This window comes from Enhydra lutris, unplaced genomic scaffold (assembly GCF_002288905.1).
Source record: "Enhydra lutris kenyoni isolate GAN:26980312 unplaced genomic scaffold, ASM228890v2 scaffoldscaffold54, whole genome shotgun sequence".
Lineage (NCBI taxonomy): Eukaryota > Metazoa > Chordata > Mammalia > Carnivora > Mustelidae > Enhydra > Enhydra lutris.
In genome coordinates, this window is record NW_019154138.1 from 7989452 (window position 1) to 8016581 (window position 27130).

The 27130-nt window shown below is 54.2% G+C and overlaps 1 protein-coding gene across 1 annotated transcript; it reads left to right on the top strand.

The window, feature by feature from the left end:
• Window positions 1-1828: 1828 nt before the first annotated feature.
• LOC111157340 (matrix metallopeptidase 2) lies at window positions 1829-26555 on the top strand. The gene is made up of 13 exons (XM_022518662.1): window positions 1829-2145; window positions 4664-4890; window positions 5817-5965; window positions 7024-7152; window positions 7389-7562; window positions 10280-10453; window positions 11353-11526; window positions 13220-13375; window positions 14775-14910; window positions 18505-18641; window positions 19691-19850; window positions 24079-24188; window positions 25661-26555. Exons 1-13 carry the CDS (start codon window positions 1990-1992, stop codon window positions 25762-25764), a joined length of 1986 nt encoding a protein of 661 aa, XP_022374370.1. The 5' UTR covers window positions 1829-1989; the 3' UTR covers window positions 25765-26555.
• Window positions 26556-27130: the final 575 nt, after the last annotated feature.

Here is a 27130-nt window from a genome sequence, read left to right on the forward strand (position 1 = left end):
AACCCTGAATGGGGCCTGCGATGTAAATGAGCACAGCTGAGCACGCGGAGCCCCACACGAGGCAACAGAGAACGGTGGGGACTGTGGCAAAACAGAGGCCACGCCTCATCTAAACCGGGCAGCTGTGATTGAGCTCCGGCTACTGGCTGCCATGCGAAAGTTGGCACCCAGGACTGCCAGATCTTGGGGCATTTTTAAAAGAAAGCCAGAAAGTCAGATTTCTACATGGAGTTGCCCAAGTTTCAAAATGCTGTTCAGGCTGGATTCAGCCCACAGGCCACGAGCTTGCAAGCCGGCTTTAGTGAGACAAGTTTTTCCATCTCCCCAGCTCTCCGCTCTACAGCCTGGCTCTCTGACTATCCACAGGACATGGACCTGTGTCAAATAGGGGCAGAGCCAGGAACAATCCCCTCCCCTGCTGACCTCAGAGTCACCCTCCCTCAAATAGCCAGGGCTTCTCCCGGTGGGTCAGGCAGATGGGTCCGACTACCCCCCCTCCCCGCCCCCGTGGGGCTAAGTCCCTCCCCAAGGCCTCCTTTCAAAATGAGAACTGGCAGGCCCGCAGCACAGAGCCTCCAGGCAAGCCTGTGCATGTCCAAAGCCCACTGAGACCTTCAGAGGCTTTTCTGGTTCTCAAGAGAAAGTCCAGACTCGTCACCATGACCCCAGAAGGCTCCTCACTGGCAGTTGGTTCCTGACCCTTGCAGCCTGTGATTTTGTCCCTCAAACGGATCCCTGATGACCCCAGTGCCATTTCTTCACCCTGCCCCCCAACCCCAACCCCAACCGTACCCATTTTGGATAGAGGGAACTTCTTGCTGTCTGTCTTCCCTCTGGACCTTTGCAGGACTGTGCCTGAAGCATCCCTCCCACCACAACCCCCACCCAACACTCCTGTGTTTCTGTAGGTAGTAGCTCAGAAGCCACGTGTCCCTTCTTCCAGGACGCTTCTCCCCTTCTCCGACCATGTGTACCAGTTTAGGGGCAGAGGACAGATGTTCCCACAGCCTGCTGGAGTTTCCCCTTAGCGCTTAATTCTCTTCCCTGAGAGAGGGAGGGGACAGGGACGGTAACTGCTGTGTTTCCAAGTGTCTCCCAGCATCACGCCCGAGGCCAAGCAAATGCTTCAGTATTTGCAGTAGGAAGAAAGGAAGGAAGGAAAGAGGGAAGGAAAGAAGGGAGGGAAGAGGGGAAGGAAGAAGAGGGAGCGACTTTCCCTGTTTCCATCTCTCTCTCTTTCCTTTTCTGTCCATCTCCCTCCCTGCTCTCTGTCCTCATCTCTGGAGTTCTGAAATCTTCCCTGACAATGCAGAGGATCATCTGTTTCTGAGTGGGCCTCTCCATCTTGGACCAGCAGGCCGTCTTGCCCTCGCCACCCCCACCCCACCAAGGCGTCCCTCCGGGAACGCTGCTCTTCGACCTCAGGACGTGAAGCGTCTAGGGGGGGGTCGCTCCAGATGTTTCTCCGCAGGGGGTCCTGAGGCTGGACCGCAGGGGTGCCGAGGTCGCGCAAGGGACTGGGCATGCCACGGCCCGGAGCGGCGGGGCTGGCGGCGGGCGGTGGGGCTCAGAGGCGGGGAGAGGAGAGAGGGGAGGGAGGGCGGGGCGGCGCGGGGCGGGCCCGAGCGCGCCCCCCTCCCTGCGCAGCCCGCGCCCTCCCAGCCCAGCAGGCCACATCTGGCGGCTGCCCCCTCCTTGTTTCCGCTGCATCCAGACTTCCTCCGGCGGTGGCTGGAGGCTGCGCATCTGGGGCTTGAAACATACAAAGGGGCTGCCAGGACCGGCGGGAACGGGCTGCGGCGGCGGCGCGGGCTGGGGGCGCGGGGGCCGGACCATGCGCCGCTGAGCGGGGCCAAGCCCAGGCCACCGAGTCGAGCGGCCCCTCGGAGCGCAGCGCCGCGCGGCGGAGCAGGCGCCAACCAGGCGGCGACGCGGCCACACGCACCGAGCCAGCGACCCCCCGGGCGACGCTCGGGGCCCGGGAGCGCAATGACCGAGGCGCGAGGGGCCCGGGGCGCGCTCGCCGGCCCGCTGCGGGTGCTCTGCGTGCTGGGCTGCCTGTGGGGCCGCGCCGCCGCCGCGCCGTCGCCCATCATCAAGTTCCCTGGCGATGTTGCCCCCAAAACGGACAAAGAGCTGGCTGTGGTGAGTCGCAGCGCCCGCAGGCGGGAGTCAAGTTCGGAGAAACTTCCGAGGACGGGGGTCTCCCGAGCGACCGTCCCCGCGGTGGGCACGCGGCGTGGGGAGGAGCTTCGGGAAATGGCTTGGGAAGGGGGGCGCTTTCTTTGGGCTGGCTGAGGGAGGGATCTCTGGCAAACTGTAGGGGAGCCTTAGTAACTGGAGAAGGCCTTTGATAAACAACTTGGCGACTTCGGAGACCGGCAGGGTGGGCTTCTCGCTGGTGGTGGTAGGCAGGGGACGCTTTGGCAAACAGCTGGAAGGGAGCTCCTCGGTAAATAACGGCGGCATTGTCTAGTATCTGGGGGATCTGGCACGGGAGCCGCTCCGTAAACAACTTTTGGACACATCTGGGAGGTTGGCTAACAGGCCCTTGGCAAGCGTCTTCCTAGGCCTTTGGCTAAAGGCCTGAAAGGGGTCTCTTTTGAAAACGGAGGATCCGTTGAACCCCTGTGAGATTTTGGGAAGAGGGTCCTTTGGCACACAATTTGGGTTAACTTTTGCACACGTGTGGCTGAGAACTCAGGGCAGAGCAGAGCTTGGCCAACGTCAAGGCACCTTTGGCATACATCTGGAGAGAGGCCCTGGAGCGGATCTTTTGGCAAGTTTGGGAGGCAGGAGGGAAGCAGAGAGCGCATCTTTTTCACCTGGCTCAGTGGACCAGTTGGCCAGGAGGGTCAAGGGTTGCACCTCGGAAAGTTTCCTCGAACTTCTGCAGCGGGGTTGGAGAACCAGAGGACTGAACTGGCCACTGGCCGGCCAGGCGCCCGGAGGGGCGGGTGCACGAGGGCCCTGGCGCGTGGGGCGGGGGCGGATGGAGCCCCGAGCTCTGGTCGGAGCACCGCCAGCCCGCCCTCCCTCCTGGCAGGGCTCCGAGCTGTGGCTCAGAGGTTGTTTTGCCGCAAGCTGGGCCGGCTGGAGGAGCTCCCCCATGCCCTGCCACAGACCACAGACCGCGTTACACAAGGGGGCTGGGGGCATCAGAGGTGCACTTCCTCTCACCCTGTGAGCGCCTCGGGGGCAGGGACCCCTCCAGATGCGCCTTCCAGCCTGCTAGACGTCTACTTCCTTACTCCTTCAGCCACCAGAGAAATCTATTCTCCTGCATCCTTGTCCCCAACCAGCCTAGGACAGGACTTTCATACCCTCTGGTCACCCAAGGAACCCCTTCTTGGGATGTGACACCATCACTCCTCTTCCCTGCATACAGGGCTCTGACCCTGCTGGGCAAATGGGTGGGGAGACCTTACATTTATAGGGGGCTCCTTATTTCAGGGGCCTGAAGCTGGCCTGCACGATGAGATGGCCGTTGGTAGAGGGTGAGCTCTGGAGCCTTGAAAAATCTTGGTGGGTCCCCACACCTCCTACAGCACGGAGAAGTTGGTGTAGCCTGGAGGCCATGCAGGAGGAGGCTTGAGGAGCCTTTTCTGGACTTACATTGCCTGGTTTCATGTTGGGGAGTCACGAGCAACTGGCCTCCTTGGGGAATGGACTTCACTTCTCATTCTCAGCCGCTTCTGCAAACAGCATGATGGTGGAGTCTCGGGGTTAAGGGGAAAGTCATCCAGGACACCTTGAAGCATACCCGGGTCATGGTAGACACTCAACAAGAGATATATTTGTCATCATTGTTATTGTTACTATTATTATAGTCTCTATTCCCCTTTCCTAACTACCCCCCCCAAAACGTTAGGGCCCCTGTAGTAAAGTCTCTGGGTTTTTTTTTCATTATTCCGACATGGCACACATCACACATCCCATTTTCCATTGACTGTGGTCCATCTGCCTCCCCATACCAGGGTCTGAACCCTGGAGACTAGAAACTTCTGCCGTGTTCACCAGTTTCTCCCCAGTACTGGCACAGGGCTTGACACACGGTAGGAGCCAAAAAACATTTGTTGAACAGATAAATGAGCTCGTTCATCCCTGAAACTCCCTAGAGGCCTGTTTGCTTTAGACCTCAGTGAGCACAGAGAACGGGATGATTTTCTTTTTAGAAAGGACCTCTCCGGGATTTGAACCCGGGTCTGTCTGCTCCTGGAGTCCAGACACATAAGCCTTGAATCTCTTTATAAGGAAAGTGAGGGAACCAGTCCTGCCGTCATCAGCAGTGGGGTGAATTAAAAGAATGGTCAGAGGTAAAGAAGAGAGGCAGAGAGTTAGGAGTTCTGAGCATGGGCTCCGGAACCGCATGGCTTGGGTCCGAATCCCCTTCTGCCATATGTGAGCTGTGGGTTCTTAGGCAAGTTTCTTAACCTCTCTGTGCTTTAATGTCTTTCTCTGTATGAGGGAGGTAGTACGAGTAACGCATTATGGAGTTGCTATATGGGGCATACAGTAAGCGCCCACTCCATGCCATGTGTTACATCTTTTCTGTCACTCAGCTGGTGGGCGAAAGAGCGGGTTTGGGATCCTGGGAGGCTACCCAGGACCGTTGGGTCCCAGACTGCTTGGGTCAGTAGGATGCCGTGTTCATTTCTTCTAGCAATATCTGAACACCTTCTATGGCTGCCCCAAGGAGAGTTGTAACCTGTTTGTGCTGAAGGACACACTGAAGAAGATGCAGAAGTTCTTCGGGCTGCCGCAGACAGGGGAGCTCGACCAGAGCACCATCGAGACCATGCGGAAGCCACGTTGTGGCAACCCCGACGTGGCCAACTACAACTTCTTCCCCCGCAAGCCCAAGTGGGACAAGAACCAGATCACATACAGGTGCCAAGGCTGGGCGGCTGGAAACAGGGCCCCGGGGCTGTGGGACACTGGGTCTCTTTGTGCCTTGACTTCTCCCTTCTTGGGGTCCTGGGGAGTAGCCGGTGAGGACCTGGCCCCTTAAGTTCTGTCAATAAATTTCTTAGGAAGTGGAGTCAGACCAGAGCTTGAATCTCAAGCTCTTACTGGCTTTGGGGCAGTGGGCTCCTTAGGTTCTGGTGCGTTGAGTCTTGACTCTCCAGTCAACAGAATGGGGCTAAAACCTAACCTTCTTTGTAGGTTCTCTGGGAACTAAGCTTGGTCCCATATATAACGGGATATCAAGACAGACATCAGCATCCAGCATACAGTGAGAGCACAAGGAATGCTAGTCACTCTTGTTCTTAGACAGGCTCGCTAGGGCAGGGTGGAGGGAGTTGATGACTGGCTGCTGATTGAATTTTATATTCTATCATTGAGTTGTTACCATGGGTCGTTGGTTGGGCTGAGAGCTCTGTTCTGTATGGCTCATGCTGGATTCCAAGGGTAAACTCTCTGTCTCATAGCCTCCCTGCCCACCACCCAGAGGTGAGAAAGGAGACTCTTGAGCTGGGGGCATGGGGATGCGGGCTGGTCTAGGGCTCCACGAAAGCTCAAGGCATTCTGGGCGGGCTGTTCTCCCAGTGAGTTCTGCTCCACACGCACACATACACCTGCCCACGTGTACACACTCATGCACTCAGTTGTGCACACAGCAACCTGTGTACTCCTTACGTGCTCAGGCACACACTCAGGAATGGCACGCGGGCACGCACACTCACACCCGTTCCTGCACGGTCACACAGCGGCACACATACGTTTGGGCATGGATGTGCACACTTACATGCATGTGCACACTCCCATTCCCCCGTGCACACAGACACACTCGCATGCATTTCTACCCCCTGCAGGATCATTGGCTACACACCGGACCTGGACCCTGAGACGGTGGATGATGCCTTTGCCCGTGCCTTCCAAGTCTGGAGTGACGTAACTCCGCTACGATTTTCTCGTATCCACGATGGGGAGGCGGACATCATGATCAACTTCGGCCGCTGGGGTAGGCAGAAGAGGGGTGCAGAGACAGAGGGGCAGTCTGGCCATCAGGGGGCCCGGGATACTGAGTAGAGCTTAGACAAGAGGGTAGAAGGTGTAGACACTGGGCGGCCACACTGATTGGGGTCAGGTGACGTGACAGAGGGATCCTGAAGGCCGGTGGTCTGTCTGCCCCGCCCAGCATGGTGGCCACTAGGGGCACAGGGCCATTCACATTTAAATTAGTTAGAATTAAACTGAACTGGAAACTCCGTTTCTCCGTCACACTAGCCACATTTTGGCTTCTCAGTGGCCACATGAGATCAGTGGCTCTTGAACTGAACGGAACAAAGAATACCCCATCATCACAGAAAGTTCTCTTGGCTAATGCTGGCAGACATGGAGGCATTCTAGATGTGAGAGTGAGTCAGGAAGAGTGGAGCAGTGTAGACTTGGGAGGAAGTGGGCTAGATCCAGGGACCAAGGACGCCATGTGGATTGGTCCTATGAACGCTGGCGGCAGTGTGGACCTGAAGGTGGGTGGTGTGGACATTGTGAGTGGTAGCATGATGTGGGTAAATGACACGGGCACAGGCAACAGTGTTGATAGGCGGGTGGGCAGCGTGCTCCTGGGTGGCAAAGCAGAGCTGAAGGTTAACATTGTGGATTTTGGAGATGGGATGACTTGAGGGTAAGCGACAGGCTGGACGGGCAGTGTGGGTGTGTACAGTGTAGGTGATACAGACAACGGTACAGATGAGGGACAGTAGAGAGTGGCGAGGACATGGGTGGACGTATTGGTCTGTGGGTAGGTATGATGTTGCCGGCCGTCATGTGGACAGTGAAGGTCAGCGGTAGAGATAACGGGGAGCCATATAGACTTGAGGGGACAGCGCAGACCATCGGATGATAACAGTCAAGTCAGGAACTCTCTGCTGAGATGCTCTGTTCCCAGGATTGAATAACCACACCGGACAGGGAAAGGGATGGACGTCAGGGCAGCTAAGGGCCCACGGATGGGAGTGTGGCCGGGTTTCGGGGCCCAGCTGGAGCAGTTGGAAGCCGACACCCTGTGTGTTGCAGAACATGGAGATGGATACCCTTTCGATGGCAAGGACGGGCTCCTGGCTCATGCCTTTGCCCCCGGTCCCGGCGTTGGGGGAGACTCCCACTTTGACGACGATGAGCTGTGGACCCTGGGAGAAGGGCAAGGTAAGAGAGTGAATATCCGGGTCATGCCTGGGTCTCCTCTCTGGTCCGCCTCATGCCTCGCTGTCCCTTGGCCACAAGGACTGTGGCTTCCCTGGCCACCTCAGGCCCCTCCATCTGCTCTGATGGGACCAGAGAGCCAGCCGTGGGAGGGAGGTCCCATAACCCGGCTGAGTCAGAATCCCGGTCTCCAAAGAAGCGCCCAGAGGGGCTGACCACCCACCCTGTGCTGCCCACAGTGGTCCGAGTGAAGTATGGGAATGCCGACGGCGAGTACTGCAAGTTCCCCTTCCTGTTCAACGGCCGGGAGTACACCAGCTGCACAGACACGGGCCGCTCCGACGGCTTCCTCTGGTGCTCCACCACCTATAATTTCGAAAAGGACGGCAAGTACGGCTTCTGCCCCCACGAAGGTGAGCGACCGCCTGGCCCCAGGCTTTCCTCCTCAGCCTCCACCTCCCTGGGTCGCCCCCCCACTCCCATGCCCACTCCTCCACAGGCCTGATGCTGCCCATCAGCCAGCATCCCCCCACCGCCTCATTCGCGCAGCCCCCCCCCAACTGAGCCACAGCTGCATCCTTCTTGTCCACCCATTTACGTGATACTGTCATTAAACCAGTTGGTTCGTTGGTTTGTTTTGTCGTTAGCAATAATAGTTGTGAAATCACAGGTTTGATGTGCTAATTATGTTTTTTCTAGTATGTGTGAGAAATGAACTTGGAACTACTCAAATGCCCGGTGGTTCTCTCTAGAATCACTCTCTACCCCCAGACCAGGATTGGGGGGGTAGGGGCGTGCCTCAAGGACATGAGGAGAGGCTGGGGGATGGATTGAAAGCCCAGCAGCGGGAGTGGGAGGCAAGATGCAGACACTGAGGCTGGTACCCAACCCGGCTTGGGGACTCTGGCCCTGGGAATGTCAGTGATTGTTTCTGGTCTTGATGCTAACTCTTCCTGCGTGTGTGTGTGTGTGTGTGTGTGTGTGTGTGTGTGTGTTTGACACACACACATCTGGGTGTGGGGGCGGTTTCATATCTGTCTGAGTCTTTGTCTTTGCTTGTGTCTCCATCTCTGTGTCTTGGCAAAGGAAGTAGGCCTGACTCAGTATTCTCGTATGTGTTTTTGCCAATGCTTGGGACACGACATTTTCAGATATTTTGAAACCATATAGAGGGAGAAGTTTTTTAAAGGGGTAAGGTACTGACCTACACACTCAATCCTTTTTTAATATATTCTTCACAGTGAGACACACTCTGTAACCAGAAATCCTAAAAAGACAGCATGCACATCTTCGTACGTGGTCACATCATTAGATTGGATGATTCTAGAAGTCAAAAGTCCAGAAAACTGGGGGGGACATGGGAAAAAAACCCAAAAATTAATTTTGCGGATACGTGTTTCTTCTCCATCCCGTAAAGACTCTTTGATCTATCTATGCCTCTGTCTTTTCAGCTGTAATTTGACGTGTTTGTGACTCTCTCTGACCCCACTGCAACTGAACGCTGAGCACCAGCCATCTTAACAGAAGGGAGGGAACAAAGAGCTAGTTAATCATGTTCCTGTTTACACTTTTAATACCAAATCTCTCACAATACTTTGTATTAAGTAAGAGTTCAAGCCATTGACCATTCATGAGTCAGAAACTTTTAAACAAAAGTAGTTTATGTATGTGGCTTTTCCCAGGAGGGATTCAAGCAGCCTTAACCATGCCATGTGTCAGTCCCTATGATTAGAACAGAATGCCTTGATCGTAGAAGTGGAAACAGCTGTAATTCATAAGTCTGGTTTTTCCTTGCACTGGGCATTAGCCATTTACTTGGTCTTTAGCCAGATGCAAATACGTAGAACACGCACGGGTTTGGGTCTTGGGATAGATGTTCTGGTTACTCAGGCCCTCCTGACTGCTGAGTCAGTGGCTGTTTTTCTTTATCTTTGTTGGGGGCTGGATCTGAAAGGAGATAGGGGACTTCCTGGGGGGTAGACCTGCAGCTGTCTGCAGAGCAAAGGCAGAGGCTGGCCTCTGTGGAGGTTAACACTTTGCCTTTCCTTCTCTGAGGTCACCAAGGCATCTCTGGCTTCAGTTTGGGCTCTCCCCAGTGTCTCATTGTTTCTGGCTTTGCGGGGGAAGGTCTCCTGGTTGGGGAGAGGGGAGTAGTGAGGATATGGGGCCCTGATCCTGTGATCCCTGGCCCCCATTTTGGTCATGGTGGAGTTAACGGGGGGCTGATGAGGTCACTTCTGGCGCCTCTGCACACAGACTGTCCTTGTTACGCACTTGTGGTTTTGCTCATTGGCAATTCCGGAGACACATCATTTTGTAGCTTTGGGGTGGATGAACGCACGGGGGAGCGGGGGGAGAACCCACCCAGATGAGCCCAGACTCTGAACCCCACTCTCCCCCCAATCCTCCAGTCCTAGCCTCTGTCCTGGGGAGATTGGAGAGGGAACTCAGAGGGCGTGTTAAAAGGTTTCTGAAGACACCACCTCCCTTCCGTTCCCTCTGTCCTCCTCTGCTCCTCCTCTCTGTCCAGCAGGGACCACAGCAGGCCATCCAGGAAAGCCCCTGGGGTTGAAAGGGAGGTGAAGCTTCCTGTGTGTGTGTTTGTGTGTGTGTGCGCGCGCAAGCACGCACGCGTGCGCACGTGTGCTAAAGACTGTGAGCAAGAGAGAGAGGAGGACCAGGAGCCTTCTCAGAACTGTTTTCCTATCTCTCCAATGGAAAGACTCTTATGGTCCTGCCAACCACAATCTGCATGGCGTGGGCACGGCCAGGCAGCTTGGACCGTGTCCTTGAGGTGTGGGCCGGGCTCTGCAGATCCTGTGCTATGTGCCAGGTTTTAACCGTTTCATTGTTGGGAGGAAGGGGTTTGGGTGCGTTCAGGCAGGCGTCCCTAAGGTCTCTGGGAAGGGATGGAGCTGGCCAGGGAGGCAGGGATGCTCTCCAGGAGCCCGGAGAAGCACCAAGTCCCCCACCACTGGAGACGGTTTTGAATATTCTCACGATGCTGTAACCTCGCTGGTGTGACTTGGCCGCCAGCGCCATCCCCATGCAGGCGCCCAGCTGATCCCCAGCCAGGCAGGCGGGTGGCCTCTCACATTCGCACCCTTCCCCTCTCTCCCCGCCTCCCCAGCCCTGTTCACCATGGGTGGCAACGCTGATGGACAGCCCTGCAAGTTCCCGTTCCGCTTCCAGGGTACATCTTACGACAGCTGCACCACGGAGGGCCGCACGGACGGCTACCGCTGGTGCGGCACCACCGAGGACTACGACCGTGACAAGAAGTATGGCTTCTGCCCCGAGACTGGTGGGTGTCACTGCCTCTCCCTGCCCCTCCCTGCCCCTCGGGGCCGGCAGCCTGCCCTGCGAGAGAAAACCTACCAGAGCCCCTTCCCCACCCCAACCTCCTTTCCCCAGGACTGGGGTGCCAGCCAGAGTGCTTAGCGGCTGGGACAGCGTGGGCACCCACATCAGGACAGACAGTGCATGGGCACCAGTAGCCCGTTGAGCTGAGTTGGGGATGCCTAACATCCGGCCAGCTCAGAACCCTGTCTGAATGGTCCACATTCCCTCAGCTTTCCGGGTAATCCTCTCTCTCTCTCTTTCCCCGTCTCATCTTCAAGTTTTTCTTCCCTGCCTTTCTTTGCTCTCATCCGCATCTCTAGCCTTCAGTTGCTGTTTTACAGCAAGGACTCCCTGCTTTCTTTCTTCCTCCCTCTGTCCTTGCTTCTTTTTGCTTCTCCCAGCAGATCTTTACCGAACACCTGCTTTCTGCTGGAGACCCAGGTAGGTCCTCCCTAGGACCCTGCGTGAGGGTGCTCACGGTCTAAGGAAGTATATTGGCACCGTTAGCTCTGCCCGGCCCCTTCTGCCTCGGGTCCCTCTGGCCCCATCCATGGGAGGCTGAATTAAGCTCTGGAATCTGGTTGTGTGGGTTGAGTCTTAGCCCTCACACTTCTGGCAATAAACTGCTCAGGCAAGTTTCTTTACTTCTCCGAGCTCCATTTTCCCATCCATGAAACGGGGGGGGTAATGAATGGTCCCTACTGCCCAGGGTTGTCGAGACATGTATAAAGTGCTTGCTTCAGGGCCCGGGGCTGAGCGAGTACCCCGGACGTGTGGCTCATTAAAGTCCACATTGTGTCATTCCCTGGTGGTGGCCTCAGATGACTTACTGCCCCCTGACCCGTATCCCTCCCTCCACAGCCATGTCCACCGTTGGCGGGAACTCGGAAGGCGCCCCCTGTGTCTTCCCCTTCACCTTCTTGGGCAACAAGCATGAGAGCTGTACCAGTGCGGGCCGCAGTGATGGCAAAATGTGGTGTGCGACTACGGCCAACTATGACGATGACCGCAAATGGGGCTTCTGCCCCGACCAAGGTACAAGGCTCTGACCACTGGGCAGAAACACCAGACACCGCCCCGCCCCTGCACCAGAAACCTTCCAGGGCACCCCCACCACTTATGGCATAGACTCCAACCCCCCAGACCCCCGCTTGTGTTGGTTGAGACACGGTGGTGGCAGAGGTCCTGCCCAACCACGGAGATGCTGTCTTTCCCCTCCAGTCTTGACCACCCTTCCAGTGGGGTTCTTACTACCCCAAACATTCAGCACTGGGCACAGGGTATCCTATACCAGAGAATGATTCCCCTATGGGGCATCCCCACCTTCAAGGGGCTGGGTGGGCAGGAGAAGGGAAGAAAACGGAAGTAACCTCATTCTCCAATGCCACTGTCCACACAGCACGAGAGCCCCCCGAGCCTTCCTTGCCCCCTCGACACCATCCTTGGCCAAGTTGTGAATGGGGGTTCTCTGACAGTGCTGAGTGCTAAGGACAGAGCCACCTGAGACAGCTCTCAGCCCTCCAGGGCACACAGGCTGGGGCAGGAGAGTGACCAGGAGGTAGGCCATGACCTTACCATGTGGTCAGCACAGTGAGCAGGCTGCCTGGGGTTCCTATCTGATGGCCCCGATGGCCAGGTGAGAGGGTTGGTCCGTGGCTGGTCAGAATTCGATCAGCCTCTTTTTCTGTGACTTTTCTTCTTTTTTACTCACAGTGAGGTGGAGTTTGGATCATGCTAACTGAAAGAGGCTGGACAAAGGAGTTTTTTTTAACCCCTGTCGAACAGCATGCTGGGGCCTAACTCTGCCCCAGTTTCTCCTTAGAGGCGGGAGTCTCCCTCTGCTGGTAAATGGCGTGAGACTCTGGAGCTGGTGTGGCACCTTGGGGTGTACGTTAGATTCCCAGGGCTGTCATAGCCCAGTGCCACAACCTGGGTGTCTTAAAACGATAGGAATTTATTCTCGTGCATTTTAGAGCCTACAAGTCCAAAGTCAAGGCATTGGTAGGGCCAAGTTCTCCCTGAGGGCTACATTGTTCCTGTCTCTGCCTCTCTTGTTACGTGGCCTCCTATGTATCTTCTCTTCGTAGAATGACACGGTCACATTGGATTAAGGGCCCACTGTACCCCAGGATGACCTCATTTTCACTGAATTTATCTGCAAAGAAGCTATTTCCAAATAAGTTCCCATTCCGCGGTGCTCGGGGCTAGGCATCCCACTTATCTTTTTGGGGAGACTCAATGCATCCCACAGCAGGGTATGAAATGGGGTTTGCTCTCTGTGGCCGAGCCTGGGCAGCCACTCCAATGGAGAGTGGTTTTTACTGCTTCCTGGGGGAGATATGGCAGACCCACTCTCTTACCTCCTTGGAGACCGGGCATGCAAGGTTTGCCCCTACTCTTTGTAAAGAAACACATAGAGCCAGAGAACGGGATTTTTAACAAACGGGACTTGAAGTAGAGGATTTGCAGCCGCTTCTTGCTCTCCTTTATAGCTCCCAGGAAGCCCACCCTGGAAGGGGACAAAGGGACTTTGGCTGGCCCTTCTTGAAGGCAATGGGCATAGTCTCTTGGTCCCGGAACTCTTAGGAGAAAGAAGAATGGATATGAGCCAACCGCAGAGCTCTCAGCCCTGCTAAGGTCCCCACTGCTGGGGCCAGAGCCTCGCTGCTCTCTCAGCTCTCTCCCTGTCTCTCTGCCCCCACCCCTTCCCTCCTCCTGCGGCCCTCAGGGTACAGTTTGTTCCTGGTGGCAGCCCATGAGTTTGGCCACGCAATGGGGCTGGAGCACTCGGAGGACCCTGGAGCCCTGATGGCGCCCATTTACACGTTCACCAAGAACTTCCGCCTGTCCCATGACGACGTCAAGGGCATTCAAGAGCTCTATGGTAACTCTCAGCTTGGGGGCCTCCGGATGGGGGTCTGGGGCTGCCTGCAGCCTGGGATGGAGGCCCAGGGTTCTCCAGGACTGCAGGAGACAAAGGCAGGCGGCAGGAGCGTTGATCTGGGCTGGGGGTAGCAGACAACCCCCGCAAGGGTTAGCCCCTTTCCTTTGGATGGTCCTTTTCCTTTCCAAATAACACCAGCGTTCACGCCCCTCTTGGCTTCCCAGAGCCACTGCGCGAGGTCGGCAGGGGAGAAACTGGTCCCCCACTTTCTAGATGTGTAAACTGAGGCCCAAGTTAAGCGACCCTTCTGGCTCAGGGTCACCAGGTTTAGAATCCAGGTTTAACGAGCTAAACACAGGGAAGAATTGCCCAGTGTATAGAAAGACCCTGATGATACGGGGAATGAAAGTGTCTGGTTTTCATGCCGATTTTTTTCTTCTCTTTTAAGATTTTATTTATTTATGTGTGAGAGAGAGACAGAGATAGCAAGAGAGAGCATGAGCCAGGAGGAAAGGGGGAAGCAGGCTCTCCACTGAGCAGGAAGCCTGAAGAGGGGTTTGATCCCAGGACCCTGAGATCATGACCTGAGCCGAAGGCAGATGCTTAACCGACTGAGCCACTCAGGCGCCTCTGATTGCTTTTTTACTTTAATGTGCAGTAGGCACAGTCCCACCAGAGCTTGAAACCAGTGTTAAATTTATTAACACTTATAATGAGGTTAGAGTGGGCCCATTAAAAAAAAAAAAAAAGGTAGCTATAAAATGGTCCTGGACCAAGTCACAGCAGCGGGGGTGGTGCTGGATGACAGGGCTAGGGGCACATGGATTTAGGAATGAACACCAGATCCAGGGATAGACGCTGGGTTCGCATGCATCCACCACTCACCAACAGCAAGAGAGGGAGCAGGTCTTTACCTCCCTAGACTTGGTTTCCTCATCTCTAAACGGTGGCCAGTTGCCATGAGGGGCAAAGGGATGAATCCTGGAGAAAGTTCCACACACCCAGTGCTGGACACAGAGGTGGCTGCGGATGTCCCTGACTGTCCTGTAGGCTTGAGAACCAGAGCTTTGGGTTTGAATGGTTGGGCGAGTCACTCAACCTCTGTGGGCCTCAGTTTTCCCATCTGTAAAACAGAAGTAATAATGATAGTAATAATGGTGGTGGGGACTGGTCAGGGTGACATCAGCCAACAGCCTCTGTCAAGACTCAGGTTTCTCTTTACTGTCCTCCCCGCTCCACGTCCAGGCGTTCTCTCTGTGTCTTCCCCACGCTCACTCCAAGGCCATAATACTATTTTTTCTGACCTTTCGCAGGCAGGGGTGGGTGGTCTTGGGAGCTCAGCCTGGTGGGGATAGTCGCTGGACCTGGGAGGGTCTGAGGTCACATCCTCCTTCTCCAGGGGCCTCCCCTGACACTGGCACGGGCACCGGCCCCACTCCAACTCTGGGACCCGTCACTCCTGAGATCTGCAAACAGGACATCGTCTTCGATGGCATCTCTCAGATCCGTGGGGAGATCTTCTTCTTTAAGGACCGGTGAGTGTGGGAGCTTGCTCCTTGTTCTTGCCCTCTGCCCATTCCCTGTGATTCTTGCCTCCCCAACCCTCAGTCAGGGAGCCTACTGGGGGCTTCATAGAGCGGCCTGTAGAGGCACTTTGTTCCGGGTATCAGACAGCCCCCAGATGTCAGTGGCTTATGGCAACAGACATCTCTTTCGCTCTCTGCTAGTCTCTGGGTCTGCTCTATTTGCTTTGGTTGTCTGGGTTTCAGTCTGAGGTTTGGGTTCGAGGATGTTCAGCACGTCTCTCATTCTCCCGGGGTTAGCAGCTGCTCGATGCAGATGACAAGCACAAGAGGCCGAATCAAACCACATGAGCACATTTAAAGCCTCCACTCACATCATGTCTGAGAATTTTCCATTGACTGAAGCAGATCGCACGGCCAGCCCCAATGGGCCCTGCTGTCAAGGGTGGTGCCATGAGGTCACATGGCAAACGCACATGGATGTAGAATTTTGAAATAGGGGTGGAGGGAAGAATTGGGAACAACAATCCAGGCTCCCAAAGGCTTTCTCCTGGAATGGCCTTGACCCCAGACAGCCAGATCGTTCCTTGGAGGGGGAGCGAGTAACCACAGGGGAGGTGTGGTCGCCTTTGTGCTAGAGATAAAGGCCCCAGCTCAATCAGCCAAGAGCTGAGACTCACCCAGCCGCCCTAGCCCTCCCAGAGAATGGCAGACATAATGTGGGACTGCATTAAGGCGTCTGCCCATCATCCATCTGTACATAAGTACATGCATACATACACCCATCATTCATCTCTTTGCCCATCATCTATCCATCCATCATCTTTTTATCTATTACCCATTGGTCTGTCATTATCCATCCGTCGTCCATCCACCCATCCATTCATCCTACCACCCATCCATCCACACACCCAGCCAGCCATCCACTCATCCTTTCATCCATCCATCCATTCATCCATCCATCCTTCCATCCATCCAGTGTGGTAATTGACAGAATGGGCTCTGGACCCAGATTGCCTGGCTGGGTTGGAATCCAGGATCTGTGGCTTACTGGTTGCGTGAATATAGGCAAGTTAATTATGAGTTTTCTGTGTACCTCGATTTCTTCATCTATAAAACGGGACTAGTATTCTTACCTATTTCATGGGGCTGTTTTTGGGATTCGAGGCTGTAAGATTAGATGCTTAGAATAATTCCTGACATGGGGTAAGTGTATGCGATCACACTAGCTAGGATTGTCAGCAACGAGCCATTTGGGACCTACGGTGCCAGCTACTTTGCTTTAAGAACTGGGGTGGAGGTGGTGTGCTGGGAGCGGAGGGTATGCCTAATGCCTAGAGAAGCGTTCTCAAAGAGAGGTCCGAGAGCCTCCTACGCCAGAGCTCTCTAGGGAGTGAATGTTAGGGGTATGGGTTGCTGTACCTGCCCGAACGCCCTCTGGCTGAAATCTCTGGGAGTGGGCTCCGGGCATCTCCATATTTGCAAATTCCCCATGAGTCTTAGGCACATTGAAGTGTGAGTAGCAGCGGTCAAGTCTGGGAAACAAAGGCAGGGAGAGCTGACAGTAGTCCATAGCTGAGTGAAAGGATGGAATTGCAGAAGCATTTGGAAAATGCTTGCCTGGACAACCTCGAGTCAGGAAAGGTTCTGAGTAGGAAGCAGCACTTCAGAGGGCCTTTAAACTAGAAGCAGATCTGGGGGGAGTGATGAGCTGACAGGTTGGGAGGGTGTTTGGGTCGGGGGCCCTGCAGGACCAGAGCCACAGAGATGTGAGAATTCCTGGCTTGGGGGAGGGAGAGAGAGAGCCTGATGAGGCTAGAAGGTGTTCTGCGAACTTCCGTGAAGGACCTCCTCCTCTGGTCCAGGCCCTGGGCTAGGTGCTGGGGGACAAGGGCCCTGCTTTTTCCAGTCTTCTGGCCCACAGGGAGATGGCCAGGATGCAGAGAAGGGGGGGGAGACTCAAAATGCAGTGAGAAGTCAGGTACCATCGGGTCCCCCTCCCCAACAGAGTCCTTAACCTGGAGCTCTTCCCACTTGGGAGGCCCTGACCACGTTCAGAGCTGAGACATGCGGACCTGGGAAAGGGCGCAGAGCAAAGGCCTGGGTTTGGAGCCATCTGTGGCCTGACACAGCGTCATTTCAAAAAGAAGTTGATGCGTGTTTGATGGGTTCAATGAATTAGCCAGTAAATACTTAAGCACCGCCCATGTGCAGAACGGGTGGTAGGCACTGAGCTGGGGGCAGGGCCAGGGGAGGGGATGAGAAGGGTAATAGGCAAGAAAATTAAACTCAAATCTTGGAGTCAGGTCTGGGTTTGAATCCTGGCAATACCATAATCTCTCTGAGTTTCATTTGTCGGGTAAAGATGGTGATACCTTCTTACAGTATCAGGGTGCCAGGAAGAGGGAACCCCAACTCAAACCAACTTACACAGCAGAGAGAAACTGCTCTCACATGGTATGAAGTCCAGAGGTAGGGCTGCCTCGCGGGATGGAAAACGTTTCACTGATTCAGTGATGCCTTTGTCCACTGCTGTCCTCTGCATTGATTTTTCCTGAAGGCTGGGTCCCTCGTGGTCACACAGTGACTGCCAGGGGCCAGGGTGGGGGTGAGTGGAGGGGGCCGCAGGCTTCCTTGGCCACATCCAACAGGAAAGAGTGAAAGGTTCCCTAGCTGTGAATTCCAAGTCTGTTCGATCTCGTGGGCCCACATGAATCATACAGTCACCGCTGAATCAATGCCACTTACCAAGAAATGCTGATAGGCTTAGACCAGCGGTTCTCAAACAACGGCATGTGTTAGGATCATCTGGAAGGCGTGTTAAGACAGATTGCTGGGCCCCAAGCCCAGAGAGTCTGGTGCATAGGTCCCAAGTGGGACCCAAGAAAGTTGTGTTCCCCAGTTCCCAGATGATGCCCATGCTGCTGGTCTGGGGATCATACTTGGAGACCAGCGGCTTAAGCTCATCAGAATGGGGATGGGATCTGAAGGTGGGCAAGCTTGGATCATAAACACAGGAGTGGGGTGAGGAAGGATGCTACGGAAATAAACGTATCACAGATGCTGGTAGACCACCAAGAGTGCATAGTATCTTGTCATACTGTGAAGATTGCATTTTACAAGACACACAAAGTGCTTGGCACTTAGTAGGCCCTCCATAAATAATAATAGCTCTCACCCTTGCCAAAGTGCACGTGTCCATTCCATTGCAATTCAGGAAATATTTTGAGTACCATCTGCCCCTGCCTCAGTGGAATTCTGGTTCAGTAAGAGACATTTTAACAAACAATCAAACTACTATTCCAAGGCACTCAGTGTTAAAAGCCTCAGAGGAGGAAGACTATGGTAGAGACAGAGGTAGTTAGGGAAGGCTTCCTGGAGGAGGGAGCAAGACAGGGAGCAAAAACGTGGCTTCTCAGCCCTGGCATCTTGCAGAGGGGGCTCTGTCCATTCTCCAATCCCTCTCCAATGTGCCTTTGACCTCGCCTCCCCCTCTGGAGATACCACCACTGGGAAGTTTTTGAGTGGGTTTGGGGAGGCGTATGTGGGAACAGGTGCAGAGTGATGGAAGGTGTGGTTTCCTTTGTCCCCTGCCCCCTACCCCAGGTTCATTTGGCGGACGGTGACGCCACAGAACAAGCCCATGGGGCCCTTGCTGGTAGCCACTTTCTGGCCTGAGCTCCCAGAGAAGATCGATGCGGTGTACGAGGCCCCACAGGAGGAGAAAGCTGTGTTCTTTGCAGGTTTGTGGGAAGGGTTCTGCCTCGCCCTCAGCTCCGCAGGGCTCTGCACCAGGGTTCCTGTGCACCTGTGCGTGCTCCCTTTCCTTTCTGGATCTGTTCTCTCAGTCATTAGTTCCGGAAGCATGGGCTTCAGGGAGAAGGGCTCAGACACCCAGCATCAAACAGCACTAGCCCACGGAGTGAATGTTCCATTACATTTTAATTTTCAGTCCTTCCGACTCCTCTTCTAGAAGCAAAATCCCTGCTCAGTGAGGTGTCTCTAACACTTTTCCAGTACTAGAGCCTTCGGCAGACAGCGATTTTAGCTGGAACTTTTTAAAAGGTCGTGTCATTTTTAACATTTAAAGTGAATTTATTTCCAAAAAATAAATGTCTTTCTATGGATTATAAGATAAATTCCTCAAAAGCAAAGAAGGAAGTAAATAAAAGTACGGGAAATCTCTGTAAGTGGTAAAAACAACCGAGGTAGGGTCCCGTGGCCAACATTTAGGAAACCTTGCTCACCCTGGTTTCTTCAGAACCTACCGTGTGACAGGGGTCCAGGCGCTGACTTCATGGAGCTCACAAGCTAGCAGGGGAGATGGAAAAGCAGGTTTTTAAAAGGAAATGCAGTAAGGCTGTGGCTGGGGAGGGAGGACCTACAGGAGCCTGCCCGGGTCTGAGACGTGGGCCCAAAGGCTCGGCAGTGTGATGCGTATGTGTTCCCCCAGCCAGATCCCTACCTCCTCCATCCCAGAGGGGTCCTGGGCTGTGGTGCCAGTTAGGAGAAGGTCTCATGGCAGGTGTGACATTTAGGGTACGTGGCTCGGTGCGTGAGCGAGGGCTGGAGGTACCCCACCGCCCCCACTCACCTCCTCAGCCAGATAAGCAGTTTGTAAAACCATATACAGGAGACCAGATTCTGGGCACTGAACCGGAAGTGAGCAGGACCCCGTGTCCCCATTGAGAATGGCCACAGCGGGGCCCCCGGCAGTCAGATGACGGAAGGAACAGGCCAGGCTGCGGGATTCCAGCACAAGGAAACAACACAACCTTTGCTTCCGCCCCAGGGAATGAATACTGGGTCTATTCAGCCAGCACCCTGGAGCGAGGGTACCCCAAGCCACTGACCAGCCTGGGGCTGCCTCCTGATGTTCAGCGTGTGGACGCGGCCTTTAATTGGAGCAAGAACAAGAAGACCTACATCTTCGCCGGAGACAAGTTCTGGAGGTGAGGGGTGGGCGGGGAGGGCGCGGAGGAGGGGGGGGGCAGTAGAAAGGAGGTCAGTGCGGCCAGTGTGCGGACGTGGAGAAGATGCTTTATGGTTTCAGGCTTCCTGCGTTAGGGTCGGTGGTTTGGGGCCTCAGATACCCCCTCTCTGACCTCTAACTCGACAGGGCTGCAGGCCCTCTGAGAGGTCCCTGAAGGATGAACAGCACACTGCTGGTACAGGGCTGGTCGGAACCTCCTTTCCTTTTCCAAAGGCTTTTGATAGGGCCCATGTCTGCCCGGTCTGGAGCTTTCCATTTGGGGGCAACTCGCTGCAGAAGGGGATAATAAAAATAAGGCTAATAGCTGCTACTTCTGACTCTATATGCCAGACGTTAGTTATGTCAAGGGCTTTATGAGATCAGTATTGTTACTATTATTCCCATTTTGCAGTTGAGTCAACTGGAGTTCAGAGAGGTTAGGTGTCTAGCTTAAAGTCACCCAGCCACATCATGGCGGGCTGGGATTTGAACCTTGGAATTCTGGCTCCCAGAGAACACGCTATCTATTCTTCACTGTTCAATACTGTACCTAAGATAGCAGGGTCCTCTGAAATAGCGGTGGTGAAGGCAGGGGGAGGGCAGAGGATGAAATATGATGAAGACAGAGATGGGTGCCCCAGCTGCCTGCAGGAACATCCAAATTGGGCCCCCTGGGGAGCAGCAGGTGTGTCTGGTGTGTCTGCCACGGGCGCAGTGTCTGTGGGCACAGACTGGCAGGGGGCCAGTTCAGAAGCAGGTAGCTCCCTGCTCTAGGTCATCAAAAGGGAAGGGTTCAATTCCAAGAGGCCACGGTCAGGGCTACAGGTCAGGGAGCCCGATATCCAAGAAGGGTCAGTGAAAGGCCGCCCAGACTTCCGGAGTTTGATTATAATTTCTTCATATTTCCCAGACAAGGGAACGGTGGCCCAAAAAAATTAAATAACGTGGTCTATGTTACTTAAATGCAAGTGTGTTGACCACAGAGCCAGGACGATGACCGCATCTCCTGTGCCCTAACCCCACGCTCCTCCCCGGTACCCTCAGGGTCATTCGGTTAGTGGGAAGGGGTGGGGGGAGCAGGGGCTGGTTCCTGCATTCCTCCTGTGGCTGCCTCTGGTGGGCCCTTTGTCTGCCATTCCTGGAACAGTCCAGCTTCCCTCCCAGGCCTCTCTCTTCTCCCCCTTCCCTGCGACCCTCCACCCCCGCCCCCAGCTGCCCTGCATTCAGAAGCTGTTCGCCGGTGTCAGGGAGGGATTCCAGACATATCGCTAAGACACTTAGCAACTCAAGCTGATGGATATCTCAAGCCTCAAGAAAGAACACAGTCAGCCAGGAAACCTAGGAGCGGGCTTTCTGCCCACAGGCTCCGGAACAATCCTCAGCACAAGCACATACTACAAATGGCCTTTCTGCATGGTAGGCGCCCTGAATCCCCTCTCCAAATCTTAGAATGAGGACAGTAGGACACACAGAAACGTGAATCTCAGAAGTCGATCATAAAGACAGGTGTCTATGGCTCATGGTGTTGGAAGGACTTCTCTAATCTCCCTCCAGTGCCTCCTGGGGGATTGGTAAACAGACAGGACAGATGTGGTCATGTGTGAACGCAAGGGTATGCGCATACGCGGGCACTCGGGCTGTGCTGGTGCTTTGCTGAGTTTTGGGGAGAGTTACCTGCTTCCCGGTCCCTTTCTGCAGCAAGCTCACCTTCCCAAGTTGGGGTCCACAAGGCCCTGCTCTAGGTCAGCGACACTTACTTAAAAGCAGCCGAGCTGAAGGCCTTACTGGATGCTCTGGACTGAGTTTCCAGAAGAGACAGATGTGTCTCCCAGAAGAGGTGGTTGATGAACTTGACACTGTTACTGGAGCTGAGTCTGCAGAGGGCCCAGAGGAGAAGGACAGAGAGCCCCCGATGACAGAAGACAAGCATCTGCCTCCAGCCTGGCATCTCCCTTATGTCAGGGAGTACTCTGCTTCTGCTTCTGGAAGCTTCCACTAAACCCACCAATATACACTCAGCATCCCCTATGTCCCGGGCACTTAGCTGGGTGCTGGAAGACAGTGGTCAAGACATAGTCACACTTTAACTTGTGGAGCTTAAGCGAGAATGTGGGAAATAGGCATATGTGCATTTCACCTTTATTTCTTATTTAAGGTAGATACTATTCTTAGCCCCATTTTCCAGGTTTAGAAACTGAGGCTGAAGTGTCTCAAGGATACACACCTGTGGAAAAGTTGGGACGCAGGTGTCTGTGTTCTTCACATCTGCTCTACACTGCCAATTCCTACAGCTGCAGGGAAATACAGGGTGTCACAGAGAAAGAAACTTTTTTTTTTTTAAGATTTTATTTATTTATTTGAAAGAGAGAGTAAGAGAGCATGAGCAGGAGGGAGAAGGAGAAGGAGAAGCAGGCTCCCTGTTGAGCAAGGAGCCCAATGCGGGGCTCAATCCCAGGACCCTGAGATCATGACCTGAGCCAAAGGCAGACCCTTAACCGACTGAGCCATCCAGGCATCCCGAAGGAAACCCTTTAAAAGACAGCCAGCAGGAAACACTGTAGGAGCCTGGGGACAGAGCTAAACAAAGAGCTCCAGGCCCCTGCAAAGGCAGCACCTTCTGATGCCTTGATGCTGTGTTCTTCCCCGAGAAACAGAACTTGGAACCAAATGAGTTCACTTCTCTAAGCCTTCGTTTCCGCATCTCTAAAATGCGATTGCCTCCTGCCCTGCCTGCCCTCTGCGGGCGGACTGGACACTAACAGAAGACACATAGCTCCGAGCGGGGGCGTCAGGGAAGGTGATGTGGTGGAGTGCTGGGACTCTGAGCTGCACACTTGAGTTTGGGACGCCCGGTCACGAGGAAGCGTGTTAGGTTTTGCAAGCAGCCTTATGATGCAGCTGGGATCAAGGAAGGCTTTTCTGGCCGTTCTCAGGGTGATGAGGAGAGGGGGAAGCAAAGCTCCCCTGTAGAAGGGAACTTACAGGGGACGTTGTTGTTGGTGTCTCGGGTCGGGGTGATCGGGCTGGCCGTGGGGACGGGGACCCACTCTGAGGCACGGCTGAGGAAAGCCTGACTGTCACCCGAGTGGTATTCAAACACAGGTCTGTCTAGACAATGAGCTCCGCAAGGCCGGGACTTTATCTTGACTAATGCAGTAACCACAGGCAGACAGAGGGGGAGTTCATTAAGTATTTAGGGAACAATGGATAGGTTGAGTGTAAGTGGAGAAGCAAAGGAACCAAAGTGACCCCAGCATTTAAAAAATTCTCTCCGAAATGAAAAAGGTGGCGGCATGGCCAGGAAGAAGACTCTGCCAGCTAATACTCAAGGTATTTAGCTGCGTAACAGGCACAGCCCAGCATAACTACTCACCCTGGTAGCTGCAACAGGGATGGGGGTGGTGGGAGGCCCGCCCTGTGACTAACAGGGCTTAGGTCCCCAAACCTCTTGCCCTGTAACCTGGCCATCCCCGGTGAGATCATCTCTTGGGATGGGGACTGTCACCTCCACCTGATGGATAAAGCAGCAGCAGTTTGTCCAAGTCTCTCAGCCTCTCAGTGAAACAATAATGAGGCTGGAACCCATCCTTGGGCTCCCAGTCCAGTGCTCCTCATACCGCAGCAGGGATCAGAGTTTGGAAAGGGACTAACATTTCCCAAATACCTACAAAGTACCAGATATGGAGACAGACACTTTGCCTATGTTCTCTCATTTGCTCTCTATGTTAATTAAAAACATTAACTACAGCCCCATTTTACAGTTGGTAAAGTAGAGGTTCAGAGAGCAACTCACAGCCCTGGAGTCAGACAGACCTGGTTGGATTACCTCTTGGAAGTTGGATGCCCTTTCAAAGTCTCTGGTCTGTGAAATGGATATTATGGTAATAACTGTGTCCTGGGATTGTCACAAGGATTGACTGAGAAAGTATATGGAAAGCGGTTAGCACATTGCTTTACACATTAGCAATAATCACAAGACTGCTTTTATGGGACTGTTGAAGGTCATGTAATTAGTGAATAGTGGAGTCGGGATCCAGACCCCAGTCTGACTCTCTGGCCTTCCACTCCAGCCGGCTGCCTCCCTGCAGGGCTAGGTCTGATTTCCCAGGCTCAGCCAGGAACTGGCTGCTGGGCCCTCCCAGCCAGGTTTGGAGAAGGGCTGGCCTTTAGGGAGGTCCCATGGGTTCCTCATATCCGTTTCCTTGCAGATACAATGAAGTCAAGAAGAAAATGGATCCCGGCTTCCCCAAGCTCATCGCCGATGCCTGGAACGCCATCCCGGATAACCTGGACGCCGTGGTGGACCTGCAGGGCGGTGGTGAGCTGCCCGAGCCCCTGTCCGCTTTCTAGGACGTGCCTCCCTGCCCCCAGCCAGGGCCCAGCTCCTCCCAAGCACACACTCCCTCATTGTGTAGGGAGGCAGGCGGCGCTTGGTGGGGGGAAACAAACCAGCCTCTTCAGCCCCGTGCTGGGAAGGCATCCAGACCCCTGACCTCCGCTCACTCAGCCGGCTCCAGGCAGTAAGACCCAGAAAGGCCCATCACAGCTGCAGGGCCTGGAGCCAGGAAAGGGAAAGGCAGGAGGCCTGCTGGAACAGGAAACATGGGCTCTGTGCCCTGGATTCATTCTGGGGTTTGGTCCAGGCCTTTCAGGTTCCATAGGAGGCCTTGTGACTGCTTCTCATTAGCAGAACGATGGCTCCATTTGAGACAGGACAGACTTTGTCGTGCCCTGCTGCTGATGTGGCAAAGATCTCCCACTCACCTCCATGCGCCCCTGGTCCCACACTGAGTAAAACACAACTAGTATCGGCAAGGGATAGCATTTGGAGTTTGCAAAACATCTTCCTGGGGAGGCTTCTGTGAGGTCTGCAGGGGCCTGGAAAGGGGTCCCAGTTTGGCCTTTTTAGAAGAGGTTGCATTTAAATTCCTCAAGGATTTCTTCCGAGCCCCTCTGCTACGCGAAGCCCATGGCCCTAACTTCCGGTGGTGAAAGGTCTCACACGTCCGAGAAAGACCTGTGTATTATCTAGAGGGGGCTAGGTTGAGGATTATCTTCAAGAATAAACATCTAGGGAGCACCCACTAGGTGCAGGGATTTTCAAGGAAGTAAATGGGGTCATGTATGTCAGGGGTCCCACATTTTCAAGTCCGTGGGGGCCAGGCCAATAGCGCCAATGAGCAAGGCAGGCGGGCAGACGGGTCTGCGGCAAACCAGAAGGCACATGAGTTATTCACAATCACCTGCTTCTCCTGGTTGCTGTAGGAAAGGGGGGAGGGGCGTGCCGTTAAGATATTCTAGCTGTTTTAAAAGGAGGTGAGAAATGTATATTTTCGTGTGGAATTTCCAGATGTTTACGGGTTGGCATCTTACTCAGAATTCAGAACAAAACAAAACAAAAACCTTTTGGTGTGAGCCAAATACAACCCATCTGTAGGCCGGACAGAGCTAGAAGCCTCCTGGTGTTCCACAGCTGGTCTCTGGGAAGTGCTTCATCTGTGCCCGTGCTTGGTGGAGTGTTGTTATTATATTTATAATATAATAACACATATTATCTCATTTAATCCTTGCCACAAGCTCGAAGAGGTTGGTATCTTTAGTCCCATCTTCAAGATGAAGAAACAGGGATTCCGAGCACTTACTCCCACAGCCATTCCCCTTCTACCGCTCTCCAAGGGATCTTCTCTGGTTGAAAAGCTTGTTCCCTATGGCAGGTGACTCTCAAAGCTCCCGGGAACCTTCCATGTCTCAGGACACGGTGGTGACAGCCTCCCCTCTTTCTCCTCCCAGGTCACAGCTACTTCTTCAAGGGTGCCTATTACCTGAAGTTGGAGAACCAAAGTCTGAAGAGTGTGAAATTCGGAAGCATCAAATCTGACTGGCTGGGCTGCTGAGCAGGCTGTGTCTCCCCCAGGACCTGCCCCTCCGACATCTTCTGCCTACCGAGCCCTGAAGCCAGGGAAGGACCCGGATGGCCTGGCAGCCTTCAGCTCTGTACTTAACCAGCGTGCTCACCCCTCCCTGGTAATTTAAGGTTCTGGAGAGTGACTCTGCCCTGTGCCCAAGGAACGGTGCTGATTGTCCCCCTCCCAGCTGCCTTCACCTCCCCACTCCGTATCCCACCAGCCCTCTAAAGCCACCCCCCAAAGAGATACTTTGATGTTCTCAATGCAGCCCTGACCTGGGCTGCCCTGGTGCTCCCACACTTCAGGCTCTCCCCCCGGCCACGACTTTCTATGGCTGACAGCACCCTCAGAGCCAACAGACAGAGACTGTCTCAAGAGGGCACTGGTGGCCCGACAGCCCGGCCTGGCAGTGGGGCAGTGGGATGGGGACGTGGTCCCGCGGCCGCCCCACACACCTGACTTCTCACTGCTGGCTGCCTTAGGAAACTCTCCTATCTTAGCAGATCGCTTTGTACGCACTTTGTTCTTTTCTTTCAGTTTTTATTTTTCCACTTTGACGTTGAATTTCTTGACAGAAGGACTCAGGTTGTCTGAAGTCACTCCACGAGGCATCTCAGCCCACTGTCGGGATGGTTCTCTCATTTGCTCTATTTAGTACGTCCCTAACCCATCACTTCCTCCACTGGCTGGAGGAAACCCCGCTCAGTCCCGTCCCCCGCTTCCCTTCAACAGTTCCCCATGGGAAATGTCAACGACTACGAATAAAGACACCAACTGCGTGGCAGTGTTTGTGGACTGTTTTGTTTTGTTTTGTTTTTTGCGGAGTCCAGAGAGGATGGAGGATAACAATGTAAAAAGTTTACATCTCTGCTCCCTCTGGAGCTCAGGTGATCTTTGCTGCAAAGGTCAGAGCTGCCAAAATTAATAGCAAGAGGCCCTCCGAGTGGGGGAGCTGGAGTCCCTCTGTCCCGTGGAAAGAGCCTTGACATAGGGGTTCTGTCACTTTGCTGGCAGGGTCTCATTCAAGGCTCCCTGCCTTTTTGAGTCTCTGTTTCTTTGCTGACAAGAACACCAGTTCTAACACTGCTACTACTAACAATGAACAATGGTAACATCCCCTACATCAATAGAACGCTTACTCTGTGCCAGGCCCTTGACGTGCCTCACTTGGTTTAACCTTTACAACAACCTAAAGAGGGGGAAGCTATGATCCCCTTCTCTGGAAATCCTGGAGCTGCTGGGATAACAAGTTGAAGGCCCGGGATTATTTCAGAGCCCCCTTCTGGCTTTAATTAGACTTATGCTTCAGGCCTCTCATGGTGGGGCTGGTGGGGAAGGGGATGAGGAGTAGACA

Bases quoted from the DNA above. Each gene is read 5' to 3' on its own strand.
- LOC111157340 (XM_022518662.1), top strand. From the start codon at position 1,990: ATGACCGAGGCGCGAGGGGCCCGGGGCGCGCTCGCCGGCCCGCTGCGG. The intron at 4,891-5,816 runs GTGCCAAGGCTG...TACCCCCTGCAG, and splicing joins AAGAACCAGATCACATACAG to GATCATTGGCTACACACCGG. The intron at 18,642-19,690 runs GTTTGTGGGAAG...CTTCCGCCCCAG, and splicing joins GAAAGCTGTGTTCTTTGCAG to GGAATGAATACTGGGTCTAT.